The following is a 14,903-nucleotide window of genomic DNA, read 5'->3' as shown; positions in this document are numbered from 1 at the left end:
CCAAAAATGCTAATTTTAAAGTTTTAAACTCTTAAAATTACTAACTAAATGAGTTAGGCTTAAAAATGCTAAAACTAAACAAATCATTTAAAGTACCCCATCCTCAACTTAAAAATAAAATATCTCATTTTTAAATTGCCAACATCGTCACCTGTCTTTTCCTCAATCCCGCCTCGAATGATCGCCTGAAACATGAAACTCGAAAAAAAACATTTTATCGTGCATCACAATAAACATTACTAATTTAAAATAACGCATTTTCATAAATTATGCATGGCTAAGAAAAATCATTTAAAATTAAATAACTGATGCAACAATTAAATAATGCATGGTTTTTACGTGTACTGAATTTTGGGCTCTACATCTTCTCCTTCAAATCCCTAATACAAACAGGTTGTGCAACATAAGAAAGTGAAGGACCAAGTTCAACCTCATCAAGTTGAAGCACATGTGACAGATCTGGTTCATATTTCCTTAGCATAGAAACATGAAATACATCGTGAATGGCAGATAAAGATGATGGCAATGCCAATTGATAAGCAAGATCCACAACTCGATCAAGGAACTCGTATGGACCAACATATCGAAGAGATCGTTTCCCTCGCATGCCAAATCAAACCGTGCCTTAAAGGGATATATTTTCAAATACACTTTATCACCTTTCTGGAATTCTAAGGATCGTCTTTGTTTTTTTGCATAACTTGTTTGAAGATCATGGGCAGCTTTCATTCGTTGTCGAATCAACTGAACCTTATCATTCATTTCCAATATCATTTCAAGTCCAGTCATTTGTCTTTCACCAATTTCATCCCATAATAACGGTGACCTACATCGTTTCCCATACAAGGCTTCAAATGGTGCCATACCAATACTCGTTTGGAAACTATTATTATAAGAGAATTATACCAATGGTAAGGTATCTTGCCATACCATTCTGAAATCCATCACGATAGTACGTAACATATCTTCTAACGTTTGAATTATACGCTCAGTCTAGCCATCAGTTTGAGGATGATAAGCAGTACCCATAGCCAAACGCGTACCCATATCTTCTTGAAAACTACCACAAAATTTAGAAGAAAATCTGGGATCACGATCTTATACAATTGAGACTGGCACACCATGCAGTCTCACAATATTCTCTATGTATAAACGGGTCATTCTCATATAAGGATAAGTCCGCTCATACGGAATGAAATGTGCAGATTTCAAAAGTCGGTCAATAATAAACCAAATAGCATCACAACCCTTGGGCAGTCGAGGTAAATAAGTCACAAAATCCATAGAAATATGTTCCCAATTCCATTTCAATACTTCAAGACTATGGAGTAATCCTCCCGGTTACATTCTCGGCTTTCACTTGCTGGCAGACAAGACATTTCGAAATAAATTCAGCAATTTCCTTCTTCATATGTCTCCACCAAAATTGAGGTCTCAATGTCAAATACATTTTTCGGCCTCTAGGGTGAATACTGTATTTGCTACAATGTGCTTCACAAAGAAGGGCATATCTCAGATCAGAATCATCATGAACTACCAGCCGACCATTAAGTTGTAAAGAACCATCAGAAGAAATCTGAAATCTAGTCTCATATACTGCAGATACAAGTTCTTTCGACTTCTGAATATGAGCATCACTTCGTTGGGCCTTTCGTATTTTAGATATCAAATTCCCGAGGGCCTTCATTTTCCGCATTACATTGATAGTCAAAGTTTAAAGGATAATGTAATGTTCTTGAATTTGATTGTTCTCCCAATGCACGACTTTGATTGTATTGTTGGCATGGATATCTTTACAACAAATTGAGCTATTGTTGATTGTTTTCATGGAGTGGTTCGATTTCGACCTGTTAATGGACCCAAGTGGAATTTTTATGACAAGGGTTCCCAAGCTAAAATTCCAGTGGAATCCTCTTTGGAAATGTCTGGACTTTGTTTAGCGGAGATGAGTGTTATCTTATCTATGCTATTGATTTCTCTAAGAAGGAGCCTTCTTTATCTGTGATTCTTGTTGCGAAAGAGTTTTCGGATGTATTTCTTGATGAGATTCCCGATTTTCCGCCTCATCGAGAAGTTGAATTTATTATTGATCTTATGACGGGGACTGCGCCTATTTCTAAAGCTCCTTATCGCATGGCACCATTAGAATTGAAAGAACAATTACAGGATCTTCTCAATAAGGGATATATTCGACCGATTGTATCACTTTGGGGAGCTCCAGTTTTATTTGTTCAAAAGAAATATGGTAGTATGCGAATCTGTATCGATTATAGGAAACTGAATCAGGCTACTATGAAAAATAAGTACCCACTTCCTCGTATTGATGATTTATTTGATCAGCTTCATGGTACTTCTGTATAATCTAAGATTGATCTTCGTCCTGGTTATCATCAAGTACGAGTTCGAAAAGAAGATGTGCCTACGACTGCTTTTCATACCAAGTATGGCCACTATTTGTTATTGGTTATGTCTTTTGGTCTCATAAATGCTCCTGATGTATTTATGGATCTAATGAATTGTTTCTTTCGAGATTATCTTGACCAATTCGTTATTGTATTTATTGATGATATTCTCATGTATTCGAAATCAAAAAAAGAACATGCTGAACATTTGAGACTGGTACTACAAACTCTTCGCAATGGAAATTTATATGCTAATTGTCCAAATGTGAATTTTGGATGGACAAAGTAGTATTTTTGGGTCATGTCATTTCGAGACATGTCATATCTGTTGATCCTACTAAGGTTGAAGTTGTATTAAATTGGCCAAGCCTACAAATGTTCGTGAGATCCGTAGCTTCATGGGTTTAGCGGGTTATTATCGTCGCTTTATTGAAGGATTTTCAAAAATAGCTAAACCTATTACTCAATTGACACAGAATAATCAGCAATTCATTTGGTCAGATCAATGTAAAGCTAGTTTTCTTGAATTGAATACGAGATTAACCACAACACATGTGCTTTCTATTCCCTCAGGTACCGGAGGAATTGTAGTGTGTACAGATGCATCTGGCAAATGTTTAGGTTGTGTTCTGATGCAACATGGCAAGGTAGTTGCCTATGCGTCTTGTCAATTAAAATCTCGTGAAACTTGTTATCCTGTTCCAAAACACAATTATGCACAACTTTCTCAGACAGAACAATCTTTCCTGCTGGCGTGGCTATCGACAAGGTATCATACAATGGCGTACACATAATATCATGAGATGCAAGAAATGCATGAGATATGAATGAGTGAGATGCTCCGATATCAAATAAAACACATGCATGATAATCGCAAAGCATGCAAATACTTGCAATAACACCACCATGAGCTTCTTTCGCTTGATCCTCGGTCATAGCATATACTCGAAATTGAGGAGGGACTTGGGCACTTTGACCACCAGGTCCTCGATATCGTGGAACATTTGACTGCTGAAAAGAGGGAACATGAACTGAGGTCTCATCATACTAGGGCCACCTTTAAATCCTGGCTGGGGTTGGGACGAATACATACCCCTATTAGGACATACACGATAGAAATGGCCTTCTTTTCCACACTGATAACAGGTACCAAACATACCTCGACACTGCTCGAGAGTATGTTTGCCTCCACAATGTTGAATCCGAAGAATATGAAGAAGTAGAACCAGTCTTCTTGAACTTCTAACCTCTTGGATGCAAAGTAGGCTGTTGAGCTGGCATTGGAGGTGAAAGAGCGTACTGAAGACCTCCTCGCCTTAGTCCATCTTCCGCGGCCTTTGCTCGTTCGACTACCTCTTTGTAGCTCGTAGGCAAACCAGAAATAACAAAAGCATATATAGTAGGGTGTATCCCATTCACAAACCTATTATATTTTACTTTGCATTCGCAACTACGTGAGGTCATATTTCAACAACGTAGAAAATTTCGAAGCGTATTCTGTAACAATCATTGTTCCATACTGCAGACTATTAAATTCATTTTCTCGAGCAATATAATAAGAAGGAAGAGAGTATTGCTCAAGAAATTGGGCCTTGAAGACATCCCATGTTACATCAATACCGGCATCTTTTAGTCCAATCGCAGCGGCTTTCCACCAAGATTTTGCTCGGTCTTTCAATTGATACAAAGCAAGCTTCACTCTATGAAGTTTGGAGTCTCAATAATATTAAACAAGTGCTCGATATCCTTCAATAAGGCCTCTGCTCTTTCTGCACTCTCGGTGCCAAAGAAGCTCGGTGGTTTCGAGTCCTGGAATCGTGCCATCACTAAATCCATGGACACTCTTTCAAATTGTCCAACTATCCTCTCAGTACTGCTACTCGCAGCTTCATTTGTTAAATCCATCTACAAAATATAGTATGAATATCACAAATAAATATCAATTATACATCATCATCAGATCATATCATCAATCTCATCAACAATTTACTCAAACTAAATCAAGTAGGAGCAAGTCATACATATAAATCAAACACAAGCGCACAATTCATTTGTTCCTATTACGTGTACACAAGACTTAATCAAGCATTCCCAGCTATGCTCTGATACCATGTTGTGTGGGGCCCTTAGCTCCTAATCGTCGTTACAATGCAATTTGATTAGGGTTAATTAATTACAGCGGAAAACGGGTAAACAATTTTCTTTACAATGAGTCCAAAATATCTTATTTGAATACTAAAAATAGTATTTTATCTCATATCATAAAATATGCCCACACATGATCAAAACCAACGACATACAAACAACTCAGATCCTCGGGATATACCGCGGTATATAGATACATATATATACTAGAATAAACAAATGTAAAACCTTAGCTCAACTGTGATTCCCACCAGAAGCACCCTCTCCGGTCTCCTGATAACATGGAGTACCTGTCATTGTCCACACAAAAAGACAACAAAAACCTCTCTGGGTGAGCAAAGCTCAGTTTGAAACAACCACAATATATACCACAAGTATCTAAACAATGATATATGATATGCAATGAATGTATGTCGTGGAGGTATCAGGTCAAATGCCCATCCACTGAGCATAAGCCAGAATCAAACGAATCGCTATCAAATCAATGCTCGAGCTGGCACACCGGCCTCAATCAGGGTTACGCGTATGATAATGCCGACAAAGCGCTATCAAATCTCAAATCTCAATTAATCATCGGGGCCACAAATGACTATGTTTTAAGGGCCACATAATGTCAAACATAGCATCGTGTTCACAAACCCCAGAATCAAATCCAATCATAATAGGTATCCAAAAATCATAGCTCAACGTGTATGTCATGTATGTCACATAAACTCAAAAAATAAGGCATATAGACATATTTTTTCAATCAAATCAATCAAACATATATCATGTGATAAAGATACATGTCTTATGTTACTCGGTCGCAACATACCTCAATTTTTCGTTCCAATCGATGTAGCTTGAAGATATAAATATAATAACTCTATCTAAATCAATAACACATTCATTTCAATCAATAATTTCATTCAAATTAAACAATATAAGTTTCAAATATCTTTTGAAACTTCAAAAATTCATATCAAATTGAAATCATAACGTAATTCAATTCCGAATTTAAAACTTAGTTTCTTGTCGGTTATTTTACCACATATATGAATCTCGATTTCAAATACATGCTATTCCAGCACTTCAATAATTAAAGGTGCTGAAACTAGAAGAAACTTACCTAAAAAAGAAGCTCTCGACGCGAAGATTCTGAATATATAATTTGTTCCAAGTTTTGACAACGTTTCAAAGGAGATTCAGACGTTAGAACTTGAATTTCCTCTTTTTTCCCTCGAAGCTACGGCAAGGAGATATGAAATATGAAAGCACAATTCATTCTTATCAACCTCAAATACTGTGCAACAGATGTATCAGCACTGGGGCGGTCAAGTTTGGGCGCCTTAGCATGCCTGCTACTGCCGAACACGTTTTGGCTTGGTCACGTGCTGGGGAGCGCAGGAAGTTGCGCCCTAGTTTGCCTTGTTCTATCCGAAACGTTATTTTAAGTTTCTAATTATCACAAGTGATCAACATGAAAGTCTTAGCTTTCATTTTCCACTGACGTTATGCCATTTGGATATCGGATGCGAGAGATATGCTCATTCTCCCAAAATGTGTCAGTGCAGAAATTGCAATGCACACGATACATTTTGGGATGATTTTGCCTCTATTTCCAAATGGATTTGGAAAAAACACAAAACATGAAAGTTTAGTACTATATATTATATTTCCAATGTAATTGTATTTAATTTGAACTAATACTCAGTTAATTATGCTAAAAATCGTAACATGTGTGACTTTTCAATTGCGGTTCAACGTACTTTTCAAGCACAGATCAATTTCTAATACAATTTTTCATTATCACCAACTATTTCTTACTTTCATTTTCAAATAAATACACGTGATGCACGTAATAACATGAAAATTTCATAAATTATTGATAATCAACATAGGATTTACGATAATACGATACACGGTCCTTACATAAAATTTCCCTTACCTCTTACTTTTAAAAAAATAATACAAGAATTTTTTTTATAAAGACCGATCCATACCAAGACAAAAACCCGTACATAGAAAAAAATTGGAATAGGCGATAAAACTCCATAAATAGTCATTCATGCGAAATCCAGCGTATAAACTTTTTAGAAAGAATCGTAAATTGCTCTTTTAAATAATTCTGAAAATCTTAATCAAAACTCTAATTACCATTATATTGCGGAAAACGTAAAGTATTTGGGAATGTACTGACATGCCCGATCCACTCAAGTGTCTGAGCCTCGCTCAACGTCATCCTCACCTATGACCATTCAAATGTAGTGAGTCTAACGACTCAGCACGTCCAAACCATACGTAACGATTAATATATATACAGGCACATGCATCTTTAAAAGAATACTTTTAATAAAATAAGATGACATAAAAACTCGTAAACATATACACTTTTTCGTAAATCATTTAAGCACATAATATCATAAAGCATTTCCTTATCATAAATCATTTTTGTGAAGTTTGATCTTTAAAAGTTACTATCCTTTATCCTTTATACTCTGTTCAATTGATCAATTTATACACCAAGTACCTGGGGACGGGACGTCAGCAACTCTAATCATTGGGTCGTGGCCAAAAAGTAAGTTCGCTGCCCATCTTAAGACTAATCCCCCACAAATACTCTGAGTCACGGTCAATTCACATCCTTCAAAATAGTTTTCCTTTCTTGTTAATTATAACATATTATATCCTCCAATAATCGTAAAATAAACATTTTCGGAAAAATCGCTCAACTGTAGCATTTATTGTAAAAATATCATAAATTCACCATAATCATTTTAGAAATCATATAACATGTATTATGAAACCTCGCGACACTGTCAGAACATTCGAACTACTCGGGACATAAAATGACCATTTTACCCCTTGACCCGAACTTTCGATTTTTTACTTTTCTTATGTTTCTTGACTCAAGCCTATCCCCAATAGCCAGCTTCGACCAACCATTAGCTAGACCAACTCCAGCCCCTTAGCCATCCTCACAGGACCATACTAGATCGCTCACGCACAAGCTCCCGCGCACAGCCCCCTCGTGCCGTCTTTGTCCCTTTCTTTCCCCAAAACCATGCACCCTAGGCCCCAACTGAGCCTTCAATGTTTCACTATCGTTATATCACTATTTCCAACCACACTAGGACTCTCTAGGACCAAGAATCGACACAAACATGGCTTTGATCACCGCTGCTCAGCCTGCACGTAGCCTCTCCTCGCAAGTGCCAAAACCGAACCCTTACATGCAATAAAACTTTACCGGGCCTCAGCTTAGTCCCCTCTCGTTCCTGACCTTTTCTACCCTACATGGGACTCCTTTTAGGACTTCTAAACACAATCTCCCTTCCCCTTAATGACAGTGAGTCCTAGGAATCATAACGCGACTCAAACATACATTAAAAACTTCAGAACTTTAAAATAAATTATTCAAAACACTAATAAAACTTGATTATCATACTTTCATTCAAATGATCATAAATATGCATAATATGGTTTGAATGATGCAAAAATAAAGATTTAGAATGTGCATTTGGGTTTAAAACGCTCGAAATACGAATATCGAATATGTGTAACGTCAGTGACAAACGAAGGACAATTTTACCTTTCTTTCTCGACAAAACCCATTGAAAACCCACCTTATAATGCAATGGAGTTGAGTGTTTGTTGCTGGAAGGAAGAACGAGGAAGAAAATTGAAGAACGAAAGAGAAAAAAATTCGAAGCTCCCTTGCCTTGCAAAGATGAATAGGCTGTTGTTCTCCTCTTTCAATTCACGTGAATTGTGTGTGAGAGTTTCGGTGTGTGCTTGTAGGTGTGTTTATGTGTGTGTGTGTGTGTGTGTGTGTTTAGGGTTTAGGGTTAGTTATTTAAAAAAAAACAAAAAGGCTTCTTAATTACTTAATTAATGGGCTCAACCAACCATAATTTTTAATAATAAATTAGGTTCATTAAGATTAATAAAATCAATAAGCCACATTTTAAAATATTAAAAAAACATTTTTCCAAAACCTCATATAAATTACATAAATTCCTATTTCTACTAATTAATTTAAATTTGGCCTTTAAAATGCTAAAAAATTTAAATTATTTAAAATAAATATTTTCTTAACTAAAAATAAAAATTTAGGTTTTAAATCTTTAACACATTAATCATCTCCGGTCTGAGGGAGTTACTAGTGAGAGTTGAGACTGAGGGAGGCCGTGCTGCTCGTGCTCGTCATCATCACAAAGAAATCACTGACAAGAAAGAACGATACATCTTTTAGCTTCATTGTTCGATTGATAGGCTCCAAGATCAGAATAATTATTTGCATCCCGTGGTGGAGAACATGGAATAGGAGGAAGAAACACCTATGGATGTGGTCGATGATGATAGTGATGATGGAGACATAACAAACTAGGCTAGACTAGTGTTATTATGCTATAAAAAACAATAAGTGTAATACTTTATTTCTAAATAAGAACTCTATTAGTATCCTTAAATTATCGCATTTACATTGAGACGATAGCTACTTAAAATATACTTATAAATACTGTTTAATTTTTTTTAAGCTATACTTGAAAATGAAGTCTAAATTCATACATGTAATACTGCCAAAAATTATAATTTTTAAAATAACAATAAACAACTACTAGGAAAAACATTACAATTTAAATAATAGATATATCGTCAAATCTAGACTTACATTTCATAATAACGCAACAAGAAACACGTAAAAATCTCCATAATCAACGACATAATAAAATGACCAACAACGAAACAAAATGAATGAGTTAAAGTATTCATGTCCACTACTATCTCATAAACATGATGTGCGGAAAAATACGGTCCTCAGATTCGTGTGCGCACATCTAATTCTGTCTACTCAGTCTTCGGCACCTTCAGCCTCCTTATTGTAATGCTCACCTACATCGTTCACACCTAGTATGTCTAAAGACTCAACAAAACAATATAACAAATACATATACATACAAGCAATAGCGAAAAGTATCGTAATCAAAATACAATTCATGATCTTAAAAAGTCGTATGCAAATTTGTAACCTGTAAAAGTATAATCATATTCATAACATATATCATCATATCAAAATATACGTATTCATTTTCTTAATTTGAATTTTGTTCATCAGCTGTGAATTTCGTATGATCGTATTACGCGATGGATCCATCTACGTATAACCGCGGTACCCGACGGCGGGGACATCAGCGACAGTATTACCCATCCACTGAGCCTTTGTAATGCCCGAGAATTTTGTTATTGTAATATGCGATTATTGTTTGATGATTTGATGTGATTAGAAGGATCACTTCGATACTTGATTTGAGTTTGCATGTAAGATTCAATGTGCGAGGACAGTATCCCTCGCGCATATGCGCGGCACTGATGCGCGCATATGCGCGAGGCAGGCAGAGGACCTCGCGCATATGGCGAGAGAAGACGCGCATATGCGCGAGCTGTGTGGGAAACCAACTTCCAAGTCCAGAGAACCTCGCGCATATGCGCGGAGATGGGGCGCGCATATGCGCGAGCGGTCGAGAAGACCATTGCCGAGACCAGTAGGTCTCGCGCATATGCGCCGAGGGAAGTCGCGCATATACGCGAGACGTGTTGCTTAAAGGAGTGAGCCCTGTTTTCTAGGCATGCATTGTATATATATATAACCTCATTCATGCATTGATAGGGAGAAAAAGGAAACCGAGGGAAGCTTCGAGAGAATTTTCAATTCATTGATCGTCGATTTGCGATTGTGAAAGATCCGCCCGTCTGATTTTCAATCCGACTTCAGTACTATATTCCTATCGACGAGAGCTTCAACAGGACGTACGTTTTGATATGATTTGAAATTATGACATTAAAGGAATCAGATAGGATTCATATATGGTGTTCTTGATATGTTAGACATCATATAATAGAAACCGGATTGAAGAACATATATCATATGAAATTGTTATGATTTTCAGAATGGATGTGATTGAGATTTGATATCAGATTCGTATGTTTACCGATTGATTATGAGTTATTGGGATTGGTATATACAGATTTGTATTACCGGTATTTTAGAATTATACCATCGTGCCGTCAGAATTTGATAAGACTTAGATGTCTTGATTTGAGTTGTATATTGATACATTATATTGATATTGTCATTGCCAGATTGATATTGACAGTCTTTGAATCCAAGACTTCGACAGAGTCAGATCAACAGAAAGAAATGTATAAATCAATGTTAACCAGGAGATGGACTTGAGTCAGATTGGACTTGAGTTTTTCAAAAACCACATACTTTACTTTATTGCATTGATGTTTGTAATTTATGAGATTGATATGCTTAGTCTATAGATTTATAGCAAAGCGTGTATTGAGTCATGGGCGGAGATACCTAGTCATTGGCGGATATGCCAAGTGTGAGGCGGATATGCCAAGACACTGGATGATTGAATTATATCGATATTGCTTAGGAGTAGATCAACTCCTATCGCTGAGATTCGATATATGAGACAATGTCTAGAAACCGGGATCCCTAGATTAAAGATGAGTCGAGTCTGAGATGTGTTTCATGCTTTATATTTGTTTATATGATTGCATGTGTACGTTGTTTATACTGGGATGTATTTCTCACCGGAGTTATCCGGCTGTTGTTGTGTTAGTATGTGTGCATGACAACAGGTGGGACATGATCAGGTTCGAAAAAAGGATGAGAGATATAAGATTAGCGTGGAGATCCGGACTTCGATGTAGATCTGTTTCATCACCTGGCATGTAGTGAATAAACAGTAATTTATTATAAATCACTTTTTACAAGACTTGTACCTTAGATCTGGATATTGATCTTGTAAATGAAATAAGATTTATTTCATTTGTTGCGCACTCGTGTAATTCAAAAAAAAAAATTTATGTCCCACATTACTTAATTGTTACATTGAATTTTAATAATGATTAAGAAAATGAATTAGGTTAGGGTCCCCACAGCCTTGGCCTTACATATCATCGTATTAACATGTCATCGTATTAGTCACAACTAACTCTTATCCTTCAAAATATCATCATTTAACAAAATCATGCATATACGAAATTTTTCCTTAAAATCAAGCATGCAACGTATTTTCATATTTACGTAAAAAGGCATAAAAATGATACATAAACATTTAAAAGCATGTGATCAGGGCGCTGCCAGGGCTCAAAAATCGACTCAAGTGCAAAATGACCATTTTGCCCCTGAGAACCCAAAATGACACTATCCCCTTGGACCTCAAAATTTCGACCCGAAGCTTACAAAACTCCTTAAAACAACCCAAAACATATTTAAAAATATTTCTTAGATGCAAAATTGAGCATGTTACAAAACTTAATCGACTCGTTTTAAAACTTGAACCGGGGTCCCGGTTTTAAACCGAATCCACTCGAAACTTAACCAAATTTTTCCCAACTTAAACCATGACCTTATCCTACACCACCAGCCCCTAAACCACTCTTTCCAAACCACTTACGACCCACAAAACAAAGCCTATAGGTTGCTGGAATTTTCTGCTCAACCTAGTCATACTTTGGCCGCGACCTTAGACCCAAACCATCGACCCTACACCTAAACAGTTAGGACCAGCCACAAACCAGCACCTCCTAGACCACGCTACGACCCTTCTTCGACAAACCATCTCAAGGACTAAACCCCATGCACGCCACAACACACGCACACTCGATATGCAACCAAACGCGATCAAATTTCCTCCCACTTGCTCGATCGGATTCATGGTCACGTCCAGCTGTGCCCGAGCCATCTCAGACCATGACTTAGCCCCTTCAGGGTCTGGTCCAAGGCTATTAACGGCTCTCGCACCTTCAGCTCACTTGAATCCTCCGATCTAACCAACACCGACCCACACGACCAAGTGCGACCCTTGAACTAAGCTATCACTCGAGCCTCACTCAAATCCAGCCCTTATACAACATGAATCTCGACGTGAACAGCCCCTCAGCAACCCCCTCAGCAGCCCCTTGCAAAAAGATCAAAAAAGATGTGAGAAAACAACGATGAATGCACCTTCATGACAAAAACTTGCATAAAACCGAAACCTCAAGCTAGCCGGATAAATCCTCATGAATTTACATATATTTCAGCAATAATATTGGCGTGAATGATGAGAAAAAGAAGATACATGTGTGCCTTTGCATTTAAATGATCAAAATCTTGAAAAACTACGCGCGAGGCGTGAACTGGAGAGGCAGGGAGGAAGATTTCTTTGAAAACTTGAAGGGCCGAAGGTTGCTGATGTTTGCTTTTGTAATTTACGTGGGAGAGGTTGTTGATGGAGGGGAGGTGTAGCTGCTAGGGTGAAAAATACACTTTTCATTTAATTAAAATTAATCATTCAATAAAGATATTTTTCCTCAATTTTCTCCAGTCCCCATTACTCATTCGAGCGCGAAATGCAACCTAAAACCCTAATGCATGAAACTTAAAAATTATCATGAAATAAACCTTACTCATGCAATAACCCAGCATTAAATGCATAAAAATCCTTAAACACATATTTTAGACAAAACCCTAGTTTGCATGCGTTCAGGTTACGTAGTTCGAATTTTCTAGACCTTACAATTCTCCCCACCCCCCCTTACAGCAAAATTTCATCCTTAAAATTTAAAACACATCGAATAACTCCAGGTAGCGACTCCTCATCTCAGCTTCCATCTCCCAAGTAGCCTCCTCCTCGGAATGATTGAGCCACTTGAATTTGACCATGTGGATCTCTTTGTTCCGGAGCCTCCTCTTCGGCTTGTCCAAGATCTGAGTAGGTCTCTCCTTGAAAGATAGGTTCGGTGTCAGATGTAGCGGCTCATAGTTCAATACATGTGAAGGATTCGACACGTACTTCCATAGCATAGAGACGTGGAACGCGTGTCCCAAATCTCTCTAGGATCTCCAATGGTCCTACAAATCTAGGACTGAGCATGCCCTTCTTCCAAAACCTCATCACACCCTTCATCGGTGCGACCTTCACAAATATATGATCCCCCACTGCAAACTCCAGCTCCCTAAGCTACTGATTTGCATAACTCTTCTGACGGCTCAGAGCGGTCCTCATTTTGTCTCGAATTCTGACTACCAACTCTGCGATCTGCCTGACAATATTTGAACTCAATTCTGCCCTTTCTCCAACCTCGTCCCAATACATTAGCGACCTACACTTTCTCCCGTGCAATGCCTTTGTATGGAGCCATACCGATCTATGTCTGGTAGCTATTGTTGTATGTGAACTTCACAAAAGGTAATTTTTGCTCCACCCTGCCCTGGAAGTCGATAATGCAAGCTTTGAGTAAGTCCTCCAGAATCTGAATCACCCTCTCTGACTGTCCGTCGCACTGAGGATGGAAGAAAGTACTGAATATCAGCTTATTACCCAATGCTTGGTGTAGACTCTTCCAGAACGCAGATGTGAACCTCGGATCCCTGTCTGACACGATGGACACAAGAATCCAATGCAGTCTGACTATCTCTCTGATGTACAGCTCTACGTATGAGTCATGGTGAAAGTCTTCTTGATCGGTATAAAATGAGCTGATTCAGTGAGCCGATAAATTATCACTTAAATGGCATTATATCCGCCAGTAGTCCTCGGGAGCCCTGTCACAAAGTCCATGGTAATATTATCCCATTTCCACTCGGGAATAGGGAGTGGTCTTAGCTTCCTTGTAGGTCTCTGATGCTCTGCCTTGACCTGCTGACATGTCAAACACTCGGAGACGAAACACAGAATATCTCTCTTCATACCCGGCCACCAATAAAGAGACTGAAGATCATTATACATCTTCGTACTCCCTAGATGGATGGAGTACGGGGTGCTGTGGGCCTTGCTCAAGATATTAGCTCTCAGGGAATCACTGCTAGGAACCCACAAGATATGCCATCCACAACAGTGTACAATCCCCGGACCTTAGCCTCATCCCCCTGTCTCCACTTCTGGAACTGCTCGTCAGAAGCCTGACTTGCCCCAATTCTGTCCCTCAAGTTCGGCTGTACTGTTAGGGTAGAAGATTAGGTGCACTGCCCCTGGCATAAACTGCAAGTTCAAACTGCTGAATCTCTGTCTGCAACAGTCTCTGTGCTGATAATTAGGCGATCACTGCAATCTTCCTGCTCAAGGCATCTGCAACTACATTAGCCTTACCAGGATGGTAACTAATGTCAGAGTCATAATCATAGCCACCTCCGCTGTCTCATATTCAGCTCTTTCTCTGTGAAGAAGTACTTCATGCTCTTGTCGTCAGTGAAAATCCTGCACTTCTCCCCATACAAATAATGCCTCCAATTCTTTAGGGTAAAAACCATTGCTGCTAGCTCAAGGTCACGAGTCGGATATTTCTTATCATGGATCTTCAGCTGTCTAGACA

At 38.1% G+C, this 14,903-nt stretch overlaps 1 protein-coding gene across 1 annotated transcript; it reads right to left on the bottom strand.

Moving 5' to 3' along the window:
- Positions 1-358: 358 nt before the first annotated feature.
- LOC140827163 (uncharacterized) lies at positions 359-864 on the bottom strand. The gene is made up of 2 exons (XM_073189777.1): positions 581-864; positions 359-473 (listed from the first exon to the last, which is right to left on the bottom strand). The coding sequence occupies exons 1-2, from the start codon at positions 862-864 to the stop codon at positions 359-361; spliced, it is 399 nt and encodes a 132-aa protein (XP_073045878.1).
- Positions 865-14,903: the final 14,039 nt, after the last annotated feature.

This window comes from Primulina eburnea, chromosome 3, assembly GCF_022965805.1.
Source record: "Primulina eburnea isolate SZY01 chromosome 3, ASM2296580v1, whole genome shotgun sequence".
Lineage (NCBI taxonomy): Eukaryota > Viridiplantae > Streptophyta > Magnoliopsida > Lamiales > Gesneriaceae > Primulina > Primulina eburnea.
The sequence above is the reverse complement of the archived record's forward strand: the minus strand, read 5'-3'. Positions and strand labels throughout refer to the sequence as shown.

Bases quoted from the DNA above. Each gene is read 5' to 3' on its own strand.
- LOC140827163 (XM_073189777.1), bottom strand. From the start codon at position 864: ATGGCACCATTTGAAGCCTTGTATGGGAAACGATGTAGGTCACCGTTA. The intron at 474-580 runs GTTGGTCCATAC...TTCTATGCTAAG, and splicing joins GGAAACGATCTCTTCGATAT to GAAATATGAACCAGATCTGT.